The sequence below is a fragment of the Pipistrellus kuhlii genome, unplaced genomic scaffold (assembly GCF_014108245.1).
Source record: "Pipistrellus kuhlii isolate mPipKuh1 unplaced genomic scaffold, mPipKuh1.p scaffold_m20_p_1, whole genome shotgun sequence".
Taxonomy (NCBI): domain Eukaryota; kingdom Metazoa; phylum Chordata; class Mammalia; order Chiroptera; family Vespertilionidae; genus Pipistrellus; species Pipistrellus kuhlii.
Window position 1 is genome coordinate 50,799,723 of NW_023425404.1, and position 14,360 is coordinate 50,814,082.

The 14,360-nt window shown below is 49.5% G+C and overlaps 1 protein-coding gene and 1 long non-coding RNA gene across 8 annotated transcripts in view; one reads left to right on the forward strand and one right to left on the reverse strand.

Annotated features, from left to right (window-relative positions):
- The window catches only part of TP53BP1 (tumor protein p53 binding protein 1), a 97,994-nt gene extending 84,111 nt beyond the window's left edge, over positions 1-13,883 (forward strand). For 6 of the 7 annotated variants that reach the window (XM_045583253.1, XM_045583239.1, XM_036443967.2 and 3 more), the window contains 10 exons: positions 1,156-1,427; positions 2,036-2,185; positions 2,483-2,913; positions 5,458-5,649; positions 6,027-6,242; positions 7,462-7,677; positions 11,038-11,132; positions 11,762-11,961; positions 13,017-13,162; positions 13,527-13,883. In XM_045583253.1, coding sequence (XP_045439209.1) covers positions 1,156-1,427; positions 2,036-2,185; positions 2,483-2,913; positions 5,458-5,649; positions 6,027-6,242; positions 7,462-7,677; positions 11,038-11,132; positions 11,762-11,961; positions 13,017-13,162; positions 13,527-13,714 — 2,106 coding nt within the window. In that variant the 3' untranslated portion in view covers positions 13,715-13,883. The remainder of the gene's footprint in view (positions 1-1,155; positions 1,428-2,035; positions 2,186-2,482; positions 2,914-5,457; positions 5,650-6,026; positions 6,243-7,461; positions 7,678-11,037; positions 11,133-11,761; positions 11,962-13,016; positions 13,163-13,526) is intronic. The other variant, XM_045583255.1, reaches the window with a different exon arrangement.
- On the reverse strand, positions 11,016-11,916 carry LOC118722669. The gene is made up of 2 exons (XR_004989086.1): positions 11,777-11,916; positions 11,016-11,306 (listed from the first exon to the last, which is right to left on the reverse strand). It is a non-coding gene; the product is annotated as an uncharacterized LOC118722669 (long non-coding RNA).
- Positions 13,884-14,360: the final 477 nt, after the last annotated feature.

The following is a 14,360-nucleotide window of genomic DNA, read 5'->3' on the forward strand; positions in this document are numbered from 1 at the left end:
ACAGAGGTACATGCCCTTGACCAGAATCAAACCTGGGACCCTTTGGTACACAGGCTGACACTCTATCCACTGAGCCAAACGGGCTGGGGCTGTTTTTTGACAGTTAATACAATAATGCACTAGAGCAGAAAGGCAGATGTGCAGCTCCTGTCAGCAATTTCTCAGTCCTGTAACACAGGAGACATGGCTGATTGGTTATAGAACCTCCTCCCATGAGCCTGGGAATTAGCCTTGGAAGGCTGCTTACCCTGGGCTCCATCAAAGGGGGCATGTGAGATAGTCATTTTGACATTTCTGTCCTCTAGAGTTACTGAAAACTCATATATTTTTATTATCTTTTTATCTTAATTTTTAAAATAGTAATACAGCCCTAGCCAGCTTAGCTCAGTGGATAAAACGTCAGCCTGTAGACCGAAGGGTCCCAGGTTCAATTCAGGCTAAGGCTCATGCCTGGGTTTCGGGCTCAATCCCCAGTAGGGGATGTGCAGGAGGCAGCTGATCAATGATTCTCTCTCATCATTGATGTTTCTATCTCTTTCTCTCCTTCACCCTTCCTCCCTGAAATCAATAAAGAAATATATATATTTTTTAAATAGTAATACAATTTTTAGCCTCTAATTTTTAAATTTCCTTGATCACTTATTGAAAGGTAATATAAAATACCTAATGCCAAAGAAACAGGTAATGCTACCCCACTGCTAATCCAGTACCAGAATGGCTCCCAACCACTAATTTCCCTTCTCTGACCACCTACCTCCTTCCTTACCTGCCTTTCTGACAGGGACTCGCCTCTGTCCTCGGGGAAAGAAGCATTGCTGTTTCTTGGTAGCCAAAGGTTGTGAATTTGTCCAGTACAAAGATAACAGTTCAGGATAGAGGTCTCTCTCTTCCCAGTCTTATACCACCTTTATTTTTTGTATTTTTTATTATGCTATAATGTATTCTCTGTAGAATTTGTAGGTCTTATTCAGTTCAGTGGTTTTTAACAGTTATATGTAACCACTATTCTAAACAAGATGTAGAGCATTTCCATTATTCCTGATTTCCATCTTCCTGAATTGAAATTTCTTGCCATCTCTAGGATTTTCCATCCATCACATTAGCATTATGTTATTGTGGTCTCTTTTAGCTTTTGTATCCGTTTCTTCCTTGCAGGAGACTGAAGAGCCAGTTGTAGAGTGTCGGGAGTGTGAATCTGAAATTTCCCCTTCAAAGACTGGGGGCTCCTCAGGGGACCTGGGGGATATCAGCTCCTTTTCCTCCAAGGCGTCCAGCTTCCTCCGCACCTCCAGTGGGACGAGCCTCTCAGCCATTCACAGCAGTGGCAGCTCAGGGCGAGGAGCCGGACCTCTCAAAGGGAAAACCAGCGGGACAGAACCCGCAGATTTTGCCTTGCCCAGCTCCCGAGGAGGCCCAGGAAAACCGAGGTGCAGACAGGGTCCCCAGAGAGAGAGCCACAGCAGGGGCAGGGTTGCTGGCATTTTAAATATCACAGGAAAAGGGGAGTGATGGGAAAGCCCCATCCTCCACCTAGGATAAATGGGCGCCTTTTCTCCTCTCGTGTTCCTGTCCTACTCGGGGTTGGCCTGGGAGGTAGACTTCCTTAGAAAAGGTGGGAAACCAGGTGATGGGACTTAGACTATGCTGGCATATGCTCCTGCCACCCCCATTTCCTGCAGCCTACAGTGTTTTGATTGGGAATACAGAAAGGTTGGGGTAGTGGCCCAACTTGACACATCCCCTCGCTTTTTGTGACCCTCCGCAGAGGTCCAGAGCCGGAAGCAGAAGGGAAGGCAGGGCAGAGACACGGTGCTGGTTTTGAGGGCAGCAGCAGGAAGCTTTGTCAGGGGAACAGACGTGGTAGAGGAGCATGTCCTTTACTTGGTATCCGCGTTCCCGCTCCCCAGCTGGCACTTTGGTGGTGGGTGTGCACCAGCTTCCTGCTGCCCCGCCGTGTAGTGTGAGGGCCGAGGGGAGCTGTGGGGAGAGGCTTCAGGAGCAGGTGCCATCAGACTAACCTGTCTTCATTCTCTAGTCCTAGAAAAGGGGTCAGTCAGACAGGGGCGCCAGTGTGTGAGGAGGATGGTGATGCAGGCCTTGGCATCAGACAGGGAGGGAAGGCTCCAGTCACGCCACGTGGGCGCGGGCGAAGGGGCCGCCCGCCTTCTCGGACCACTGGAACCAGGTACCCGGGTAGTGTGAGACGCACTCAGTCTATGACTTGTTTAGAAAAAAAGGGCGAGGAGAGAAGAGAGGGGATTAGAGAGTGTGTGGGGTGCCAGGAGGGAGAAGAGGGGCCCACACTGACTGGGGAGCGGGCAGGGATCAGAGTGAGGCCGCTGAGAGAGCAGGCTTCTGCCTGTGACGGGGTTACCAAAGAATGGGCTGAAGAGACCCATGGACAAAGGAGCGGGAAGAGTGCTAGATACGTGTTCTCTCTTCTCATCCTCACTGCCTTCTCCTGTCTCTCGTTTCCTATTAGAGAAACAGCAGTGCCCGGCCCCCTGGGCATAGAGGACATCTCGCCCAGCATGTCGCCAGAGGACAAGTCCTTCACCCGGATCACGCCCCGGGTGCCAGACCCCGCCAAGCGCGCGGACACGGGCGCTGGCGCTCCGCACCGCAGCGACTCTCCGGAGATCCCCTTCCAGGCCGCGGCCGGTCCCTCCGACGGCGTAGACGCCTCCTCTCCGGGCAATAGCTTCGTAGGCCTCCGCGTTGTCGCCAAGTGGTCATCCAATGGCTACTTTTACTCTGGGAAAATCACACAAGACGTGGGAGCTGGGAAGTACAAGCTGCTCTTCGATGATGGGTACGAGTGTGACGTGTTGGGCAAAGACATTCTGCTGTGCGACCCCATCCCGCTGGACACGGAGGTGACAGCGCTCTCGGAGGACGAGTATTTCAGTGCAGGTAACGAAGGGAGCATCTGTGGAGCGTCCCGCTCCCGGCCGTCCCGTCCCGTCAGAAATTCTGGTCTTGCAACACTGGTTCGTTGCACCATTGGCTGTTTTGGTGATCTCTGTTGCTTATTTTTGAATAAAGATGTTATTTTGGAATAATTCTGTATCTACAGAAAATTTGCAAAGTACAGGGTACTGATAGTAGAGTTCCCATATATTTCTCACCCACTTTCTCTTAAACTAGCATTTGTCAAAACTAAGAGCCAATGTTGGCTTATTACTATTAACTGAATTCCAGACTTCCTTTGGATTTTGCCAGCTTTCCCATGTCCCTCTCTGTTTGAGGGACCAGGCCAGGGTGGCCACCCCATTGTATCGGGCCCTCGGGTCCTTCGATCGCCTCGTGGTTTTTATGACCTTGACAGTTATGAGGAGTTCTGGTCAGGTATTTTGTAGGATATTCGGGTTTGGGTTTGTCTTATGTTTTTTCCTGATTAGATGGGAGTTTGGGTTTTTAAAAAGAATGCTGCAGAGGTGCAGTTCCCTTTTCACCACATCACCCGGGGGCGGTGGGTGCGTGACCTCGCCCTGCAGCTCTGGGATCAGGTGGTGTTTGCAGGGAGGTTAGTGCTTCTCCCTTTCCATCCTCTGTTCTTTCCCCAGTGGCTTTAAACTCACTGCCTGCCCCGCGGGAACCTAGTGGATGAGTGTGGCAAGCACATTGCGGTACCTTTGCTGAAGAAGGAGTTTTTAGTGCCTGCACACCCACCACCTGCACACCCACCACTTGCTTTCTGGTTTGGACAATGTGCCTTTTTATTTTCAAGTGGCCAGTCCCTGTACTGGTGATAGGGAGAGATTTATATTTGTTATGAGTTTCCTGTGCCAGTTCTTTGAACATATTACCTCTTTTCTGTGAACTGAGTTGGAGATACATGTTGTATGGAGTTTGTATTTGAAATCATCCTTTCTAGGGATTTTTTTGGAACCTGAATTAGGATATAAGAGGCAAAATGCCTCCCAATTGAAATCTCTCCAGACTCTGTGGTTGGCATTCCTGAGTAGTCGGTGTTTGCCCCTGTACTTCAGTGTGAAATGGGCCACTTCACCGTCGGGTTCTGGCTGACACTTAGCTCTGGTGGCCTCCGTTTGTAGCAGGGGTTGAGGTCTTTTTGACCTGTGACCTGTGGTTTATGTCAGATGCAGTCGTTCTTCTTTCAGTGTAAAACCACTCTTGGACCCCACATTTGTGTCTGAGTGAATTACGGCATCAAGGGTGGGGACGCTGTGTCCCATTACGGAGGCTGTTGGTGTCAGCACTGCTCTGCTTCTGGGTCTAGCTCTTCGTTGGCGTGAGGTAGATGGTTGGCCTTGGGCTTCTTTTTGCTTTTGAGGGAATCTTTGTGATTTATGTGGTGATGGAGATCTAAGCCAGGAGAGGGACGGGCAGGAGAGAGAGATTCTGTGGCACACAGAGCGAGAGAACGGGCCTGTTTTCTTCTGTGTCGTTTTCCTTGGGGCTCAGGTTCTGGGTTTCCTTTAGTCATTCATTCAAGCATAGGCTAACGAAGAGAACAAATGGATCATTCTGTTTGTGGGAATGAAAAACTTTATATTAATTCCCTGGTTTTATATATGCATTATGTGTGTGTATGTATAAGTTATTTATTGCTTGATAGAGGGGAAGGTGTATTATCTTTTTCATAGGATTGGAAATGGATCTTGCCAAAGATTGCACACTTAGTGGTAGCAGAATTGGGCCTGGGTGCAGGTCCCCTCAATTCTAGCCCCGTTTCCTTTATATCCCACATTGTGCTTTTCTAACTAACCTAAAGGCCTTACCTTTAAGTTCTGAATCAGAGCAAGAGCAGGACCATAGATAATAGGGAAGTAAAATTAGGCAGGATTTATTTTTATCCTTTGTTTTATCTTTATTTTGATTTTGCTATACAGACATAAACACACAGACACATGCTCTCTCTTAGAATGTCATCTTTTACCTATAGCTTAAGAATTATTACTCAGCCTTGAAAGAAGCCAAGGATTAGTAGGCTATAATGTGATAATTAAGAAACCACAGGCCATTTCATTGCAAGAACCATTGAACCACCTGCAGCCCATGAAGGTGGGCTTTAGGAAGATTTATTTATCCTCACCTGAGGACATGCTTTTCCATTAGAGAGAGAGAAGAAGGGAGAGGGGGAGAGAGGAACAATAATGTGAGAGAGAACCATCAATCTGTTGCCTCCTGCATGTTCCCTGACCGGGAATTGAACCCACCACCCTTTGGTGCTTGGGACGATGCTCCAACTAAACAAGCCTCACTCACCAGGGTTCCTTCTGCTGAGAGACTCCCACGTCCGATGTCAGGGCCCTAGCTGCGTGTACCCTGAGCGGTGGGGTTTGAGATTGACGCCTGGGGTTTGTTAGAACGTGACTTCAGCCCACTGCGGGATCGCCTGACTTCGCACTTGGCCCGATCTGCAGAGCAGAGCCTTTGTGCGCGGCGCCGGGCAGCCGGAAGCAGCAGCCAGCTTCTCTGTGTTCTCTCCAGGCGTGGTGAAGGGGCACCGGAAGGAGTCCGGGGAGCTGTACTACAGCATCGAGAAAGAGGGCCAGAGGAAGTGGTACAAGCGGATGGCTGTCATCCTGTCCTTGGAGCAAGGAAACAGACTGCGGGAGCAGTACGGCCTCGGCCCGTACGAGGCGGTGACGCCCCTCACCAAGGCGGCAGACATCAGCCTCGGTGAGGCTGCCTCTGGTCCTGTGTGGGAGGGGCGGCTTCTGGAGCACTCAGCATCTCCCACGGCCTTCCTGTCCCCTGTGGCTGAGGGGATGGCGCGAGCTTGTCTTTATTTCCGTCCCAGGACCGAACGGTCAGTCCTCAGATTGTGCTGGCCCCCCAGGTCTGTTGGGGAACGAACAGACGCACACGCACACGCACACGCACACGCACACGCACACACACGGCAGAGACGGGAGCAGGAAGTACGGAGGCCTTGAGAGGCCTTTGCCGTGGGAGGGGGTGGAAGGTCAGGGGTATCTAGGTCAGGCCTGCCCATCTTGTTGGGAGTTCGGGGCTTAGAGAGAGAAGCTGACCTGCCCCTGGCTCTCCCGTCACAGACAATCTGGTGGAAGGGAAGCGGAAACGGCGCAGCAACGTCAGCTCGCCCGCCTCCCACACGGCCTCCGGCAGCAGCAGCACGACCCCCACCCGGAAGGTCGCGGAGAGCCCGCGCGCCGCCACCGGAGCCGTCTCCGGCAAAAGGAAACTCATCCCGTCCGAAGAGGAACGGTCCCCTGCCAAGAGAGGCCGGAAGTCTGCCACTGTGAAACCCGGTGAGGCTCCCCGCCTCCCCCAGACGGCGGCCCAGTGCAGTCAGCTGTGGGAGACAGGGTTTGGGGGCACCGTCTCCTCTTCCTGGCTCCGGGCTCAGACAGCTCCCTCCTCCGCCCCATTTCCCAGCAGAGTGCAGGGGGTGGAGAGAGGCAGTCTCGATCGGAAACATTAGTTGACTTCTCTGTAGGTTCTCGGAGGGAAAGGAAAACACTGAGTTTTAAGCAGATTCAAAATAGGTGAAATCCCAGCTGTTCAAAAAGGTGGAAATCAGTCTTTGATCTGATCTCTCCCTTCCCCGGCACCATCTTCTGCCTCTGGAAACGGCTTCCTTCTCACCTTCAGGCCTCAGGCCTGCATCTCCCTCTCCCTGCTGTCCCTCAGACAACCCCTTTCCGTCCTTCCGCTTCTTATTATTAGAGTTCAACCCACTTTTTATTGACCGAGTCTCTGTTGTGAGGCCCCCCCTCTGTGGGCTGTGGGAGGCAGAGGGCCCGGCTCAGTGCCTGCCCGGAGGGAGTCAGTCTGGCCGAGGAGGACGCTGCTGGGGTCACTGTCCGGCAGCCCGGCTCCCCTTTTCCTGTGTGTTTTCCTGTGACATCCCATCTGTCCAGCAGTCTGCCGAGCTTCAGGGCCTGTGGAGCGGGGACCTCCGTGCTTCATACACATTACCTCCCAGCATCCCCGTGAGCGACAGGTGCTGGAGTTCACCTTCCAGTTAGAGAATCTGAGGCACAGAAAAGTCTCCCAAGGTCACCCAGAACCCAAACGCAGGCCAACTGACTCCTACGTGCTGTGTCACCCTGTTCTCTTGCCGCTGGTTTTATTTTAGGGAGGCATGACCCGTCTGTCATCTTAGCCTCCTCATGAGCCTACGGTTCAGCCTCCGAGTCAGGTACTCGTTTCTTCTCGAGGATTCACTGGGTGCACTCGAGCACGGTGTCCGGGGTCCTGGACCGGCTGGTCACTCCCTCCCCGGGTGTTGGAAACTGGCACAGTTGAAGCAGGCTGTTTGATGTGGCTCCATCAATGTGTAAAAACACATTTACTACCAAGTACTCTATGCACCGTTTTGGTTGTAAAATATATAAGTAAGTTTGCTCTAGGTTGTGGGCCACAGGAATGAGCGGTCTTTGTGAAAAGTCCATCAGGACGTTGCCTACCCGTCTGTCACGCCCTGGCCGTGGTGTGTCCATCGGTAACCCCGCCTCTGTCTCTCAGGAGCCGTGGGGGCAGGGGAGCTCGTGAGCCCCTGTGAGAGCGGAGACAACCTGGGGGAGCCCTCTGCCCTGGACGAGCACCGAGGGCCTCTGCCTCTCAACAAGACCTTGTTCCTGGGCTACGCCTTTCTCCTCACCATGGCCACCACCAGCGACAAGCTGGCCAGTCGCTCCAAGCTGCCCGATGGTCCTTCCGGAAGCAGCGAGGAAGAGGAAGGTAAGGCCCAGGGAGACCCGGGGCTGGGCCACGTGCACGGCCTTCATTTCCCCTCTCTGTGCCTGGAGGTCCCAGCCCTCTGCAGCGCGGGCAGGACAGCTGGCAGCTGGGGTCTCGGTCAGGAAAAATTAATATAACCCCGATTCTTGGTTTACAGACTACTTTCACAAAATTCTTCTTAGCAAGTGGTTTCTCAAAACAATTCCTGGTAGGCGGATGGGAGATAGACCTTTTCATTTGTTTTACAGATGAGGAAACAAGCTTGGAGGTTAAATAACTGCTTTCTGTCATGGTAATGGCAGATTTGGGACTAGAACCCAGTGTTCATTTTACCTACTACAGTCTCAGGACAGGTTTCTGAACCCCATCTGTGTTCTAGGGGCAACTGCCAGAGAAAGCCCGCATTTGGGGGTGAGGGTGGGGGTGGGGGTAGACGACGGGTTCATTCTCTTGAGGTCTGGGTAAGACTGGAGCCATGGGGTGCCCAGGGCCCTGGGGGATTTCAGAGAAACTGCTTCTAGGCCTTTCAACTCCTCTACCTCTTCAACCTTAAGTTAAATGTATACATCATATTCTGTGTTGTCTGTTAGGGTTTGAGTGAAGGCTTCAGCGGGGAGAGGTAGAGTTATTTCAGCTGTGTGTGATCTAGGGGAGGGAATGGTCAGATACAAATGTATTTATACTTAGTAATTGGCGGCAGTATCTACATGTGGCTGTGAAGGCTAAGGTCCAGGCGGAATGATGCTTTCTACAAGGTCCATGTTCCGGCTGGTGCTGAGTCTTACAAAAGGGCACCCCGTCAGGGAGCCCAGTGACACGAGGGCACCGCTGCAGGTGGCGCTGGCCTTTCAGGTGTGGATGCCTCTTTCCTCACCAGCCAAACTGGCCCTTGGCAGCTGCAGCTCGTGGGGCTCTGCAGGGGACGTGGGGAGGGTGGTCAGGAAGCTGCAGGTAAGGTTCATGCTCCCTGGGAGGTGCTTAGCCAGAGTCGTCAGGGGAGAGGCTGCAGGGTGTGGAGTTTGAAGGTTAAGGGTACACCAGGCCTCGTCTCAGACAGGAGTCAGGTGGGTACCATGGGAGATAAGGTGTGTGAGGACTTTCCTAGCCAAGAAGGCGGTTTTACTTTGATCTAAGCCATTCGGAGTCCCTTGAGGATTCTGGGAAGAGGTTTGCCGTGCATCCCGTGTTTGTGGTCTTGCTTTCTTTTACTTTCACACTATTACTGGACTCTAGTCTTTATTCTCCAACACACTCCTCGGCCCTTCCTGGACCAGGACTTCACAGGCAGTTTTGTAGATGTTTTGTTTGTTGGTATATCATGGCTGAGAAAGCTAGTTTGGGTATGAATTGCAGACTGTCCAATTCCTTAAAAACCTGTGAGCCTGTGTGAGGTCTTAAAAACTCGACCCATAAAAATTCCTTCTGTTCTTCCTTGCTGGCACAGCAAATGTTTTAATCCCACCCTGTAACCATGAGTGAGGAGAGGTGGGCCTTGTGTAAATGAGGATGAATTTGGACAGTTTTTTAGGGATCTCATGGAAATCGTGGTCATGGTGAAAATGTCTGCTCTATGTTGGTCTTTCTCCCTGGACATTCTCCCAACTGTACCAAAATCCTTGATCTTTTTGGCGTAACAGAATGTTTAGAGGTTCCTCAATCTCAAGAAGCCTAGAGACACTTGCACTAAAACAACCCTGTGTAGTTTTTAAGAAACTATGTGATATGTTTTGCAGATAAATGGGAATCTCTTTGATGCCAGGAGCTCAGTAAAACATTTGAATTTAACTTGAGACATTTATTAAATATTTAAGAACATTGAACCCTGTCTTGGTAGGTGGCATACCATTGGGGACCCATCAGCCACAGGGAGTGACTCTGGAGTTGGTTTTATTTAGTATCCTTGTCCTTGATTTAAATGAGGGGATTAAAAACCTATTCATTTTAGCCTCTGGTTTGTTAGGGTCACTTAAATCCAAACGCATTCAGAAACAGAAAAATGGACTGCCTAGTCCTAGGTAATATTTGATCACACAAATGCAAGGAAATACAAGTGGTAATTAAATAGGTTAAGGCTAGAAACAGTGCCGGAGTAAGCAGACATAAGACATTGTCTTGAGAAAAGTAAAGGACCTCGGCAGGGACTCAGCACTGGAGTGGTTGGCACTGAAAACTGTGACATGATACATTCAGATGGGGCAAAGGATACGGTGACAAAACGGAGAAGTCCTCCTTTTGGAACATCCAGTTTGCTTTTGTTTTGAGAAAAATGTGGAGAGTGCTGAATCAAGAACAGAGCAATAAAAGTGAACAGGCTGGCCAGTCAGACCTACGCAAGGTGCAGAGGCCGGAGCTTGAGGCGGTAGCATTGCCGGGGGAGCTCTGGCAGGCAGGCGGCACCGGAGGGCGGGGAGCTGTCGCTGCAGGGTCTGCTGGGGATGGGGAAGGTCCTGGCATTGAACTTTCTGCATTTGGTTGGGTTTTTATTTGTGATATGTTGGCACTTAATTTCACAGAACCCCTAATTAACTAAAATTTCTAATGTCTTGCTTTTTTTTTTTTTTTTAATGTGTTATTTATATATGAGAGGAGCAGATGACAAGAAAACAAGCTCAAATTAGATATTGGGTCAAAAGAAGCGATTTCTAATCGCCTAGGGTCATTACAGCTTCAGCCTCATCTCTCATAACTCCTTCTTCACCCTCAAGACTGTAGAGCAGACACTGATGTTCAGTGTCCTGAGGTACTTCAAGATCATCAAAGGTAGATAGTTTTTTAAAAAAAAAAAAAAAAACGTTGAACAGGATTTTCAGCTAATCTTCACTTAATCTGTTAAATTTTAAAAACCCCAGTTTGAGCATTCTGGTTTATCAGTGTTTTAGTGTACAAGGGGTAAAAAAGCAGCTGAGGGGAGAATTTGAAAAGTGCTAGTCACTTACTCTCCACAAAAGGCAGAATTAGAGGCAGTGGGCTTAGTTTGAAGGAGACATGGGGTGGACATGAGGAAGAGCTTCCTGAGGGTAAAGTTCCTCACACCGGAATCGATCACTGTGGGAAGTGATTGCGTCCATCCCCCACGAGCAGTCTGATGACTCAGTCTTAGTCCAGAAATGCTTGATGTTTGTAGGCCTGGGACCTACCTCCGTTCTCATCTTCCCTGCCCCTTCTGCTGTCCCTTGGCAGCACTTTGTGGGCCTCAGGACAGATCTTTCTGAGCCACGGGGAAACCCTTGAGCTGTCTTTGGGATCTAGTGTCTGGACATAGCTGGGGAGGCAGAGGGGGCAGTAAGAAGCAGGCATAAAGTAGCAAATAAACCAACTACTAGTAATTGTTATCTTGATTGTCTTTCTTTTTTTATATAGAATTTTTAGAAATCCCTCCTTTCAACAAGCAGTACACAGAATCCCAGCTTCGAGCCGGAGCTGGCTATATTCTTGAAGACTTCAATGAAGCCCAGGTGAGGAGTTTCTTTGTGAAGCTTCCGGGCGCAGTGATGGGGCCACCGCTGTGCTGAGAGAGGCCCCAGAGGGAAGTAGCCGGAGATTTCAGGAACGGGGAACGGCCAAAGGTGGTTGTATGAAATAGAGTTTTTACTGTGCACAAGGAAGAGAAGTTGGTGTCTTGGGTTAATCTGCTGGGACAAAGCAGATTAAAATTGTGTTTAATAGAAATCCTTGTTACAATGTTTGACTCTTTGCCTAAAATGCTGGATGCACGGAGTTCGGTTGTCCTTCAGGATTTAGGCCCCCAGAAAGCTGCAGGAGGCGAGGAGAGCCACTTGGCCTTTCAGTGAGGAGGCCTTGGGCAGGAGGACAGGCTCAGTCATAATTTGGATTCTTGAACAATAAGGGATACAGGGGGCTGACCTGCCACACAGTGGAAAACCTACGTGTAACTAGGTGAGGCCTCCCCCTGGATTCCCAACAGCACAGGTTTGAACTGCGTGGGTCAATTGAACAAATCTGTACCCTTGTTGTTCAAGGGCAGCTGTGTCTGGGTGTTTGGATCTGTTCTCCGTGACATGGACTGTTGGGGGGCGTTGCACAGACATCTCCAGACCCATCAGTTCTGCTCCTTTTCTTCCAGTGTAACACGGCTTACCAGTGTCTCCTAATAGCGGATCAGCATTGTCGAACCCGGAAGTACTTCCTGTGCCTTGCCAGTGGGATTCCTTGTGTGTCTCATGTCTGGGTCCATGATAGTTGCCATGCCAACCAGCTCCAGAATTACCGCAATTATCTGCTGCCAGCTGGGTACAGCCTTGAGGAGCAGAAAATTCTGGATTGGTGAGTATTTAAGGGTCCACCAAGAATGTGGGAAGGAAGACAACAGCTTTGGGAGGACAAGAATCTAGAGAGTAAATATTTCTAGAAACTGGAATGATCACATGATAAGTTACAGACTTTGAATATGTTTGAGATTACTTAAGCAGTTCACCTAGTTTACTTCCTTAGGGTATAGTAGTTAGGGACCTTTTGAAAATGTGCGAGCAGCCGAAACCAGTTTGGCTCAGTGGTAGGGCATCGGTCTGCAGACTGAAGGGTCTCAGGTTCGATTCTGGTCAAGGGCATGTACATTGGTTGTGGGCACATCCCCGGTAGGGGGTGTGCAAGAGGCAGCTGGTCGATGTTTCTCTCTCATCGACGTTTCTAGCTCTCTATCTCTCTCCCTTCCTCTCTGTAAAAAATCAATAAAATATATTTTAAAAATAAAATAAAAAAGAAATTAAAAAAAAAGAAAAAAAAGAAAATGTGCGAGCATTTTCATATCAGTTCAATATTCTCAACCTATAAGGTTAGGGGACTAAGTTTTAAGTAAGGCATTTAAAAATGTAGGCTTAGGTCTTAGCTAGTTTGGCTCAGAGGATAGAGCATTGGCCTGCAAACTGAAGGGTCCTGGGTTTGATTCTGGCCCAGGGCACATGCCCAGGTTGCGGGCTCGTTCCCCAGTAGGGGGAGTGCAGGAGGCAGCCAATTAATGACTTTGTTTCATCATTGATGTTTCTCTCTCTCTCCTCCCTTCCTTTCTGAAATCAATAAAATTAAAAGAAAAAAGAAAGAAAGAAAAGAAGTAGAAAGAAAAGAAGTAGGCTTAGGAGTATGGTTTGGCTTATTCTTGGGCCCAGGACAGCCATGGAAATGGAAGGGGTGGATTAGAAGACCACAGTCCCAGAGAATACACATCGTTCACAGAGAGGGCAGGAGTGTGGTGCCCAAACGCAGGGGTTTCCAAAGCATCTAGATGTGCCTCAGTCTCTTTGTAGAAGGGCTGCTGTTGATACTGTCTGTCATGCGAAGGTTCCTTCCAGTTCCAAGGTGCCGTGTCTCTGCCTCCTTCATAGGCAACCCCGGGAAAACCCTTTCCAGAACCTGAAGGTCCTCCTGGTTTCAGACCAACAGCAGAACTTCCTGGAGCTCTGGTCTGAGATCCTCATGACCGGGGGGGCAGCCTCTGTGAAGCAGCACCATTCAAGTGCCCACAACAAAGGTACCGGGAAAGAATGTGTGGGGTTACTGCTCCAGGGGTGTCCTTAGGCCCAGAGCAGTTAGCCCGTGGTCTGTCTCAGTCCTGATGACAAACACGGAAAGGGTTAATCTGAGAGAGGAAAAGTACCGCCTTCAAGGTGAGAGCCAACATGAGTGAAGCACTGGGCTGTTTGGTGTCCGGTGATTCATTTGCTAAACATTTCTGTAAGGTCCGCGTTTGGGGGTGGTGATCAGTAGCACGCTGTTTGACATAAAGGGTTTAGCTTGGGCAGAGTGGGATGTGCTGGCTAGAAGGCACATCTGGCTTTTTAATGGAGGGTTAAATCGAGTCTCCTTTCCTTGTTCGCCTTCCCTGCTTCCTGCAGATATTGCTTTAGGGGTGTTTGACGTGGTGGTGACGGACCCCTCATGCCCGGCCTCGGTGTTGAAGTGTGCGGAAGCATTGCAGCTGCCGGTGGTGTCACAGGAGTGGGTGATCCAGTGCCTCATTGTTGGGGAGAAAATTGGATTCAAGCAGCATCCAAAATACCAACACGATTATGTTTCTCACTAAGGATACTTGGTCTTATCGGTTTTATTCCTTGCTGTTGTGGAGACTGTGTTTTAACAAGGTTTTAAATGTGTCTTGTGTGTAATTGGACTCTTTGCATGGATCTTGTATATAGTTTTATTTGCTGGACTTTTATGATAAAATAAATGTTGAATCTCTTTGGTTGTAGTAACTGGGATTTCTTCATCCACTTCTTTGAGCTAAATCTCAGAAGCAGCAGTAAGACAAATGGTACCTTCTCTGTGGTTTTCAATAGGCTTGTTCATGGTAGGAGGACAGCCAGGCAAGGAGAATAGCAAGGAGTGACTTTTAAAGTGTTCTGTGGCCTCACTGTCAAAAGGTAATCCTGGATATCTAAAATTCAATATATCTAAAAAAATAAATTTTACCATAGGCCCAGGTTAATAGCTGTGCCAAAAGTCGAGTGAAATTAGCATAGTCCGAGTTTCCTGGCAGTTAAAAACCTGTCTTCATAGAGTGGAAATCATTACACTGACCTGTGGGTTCTGTGTCCTCAGAGCTAACAGGCAAGAGGACCAGTTGCTGTGAACAAGCAGTGGCTTTCTATAGGGATAAACACGAAACAGTGACAGCACCTGGAAACACTACAGGTACTAGTCACAGGCACTAACTTCATTACTCTCCTCAC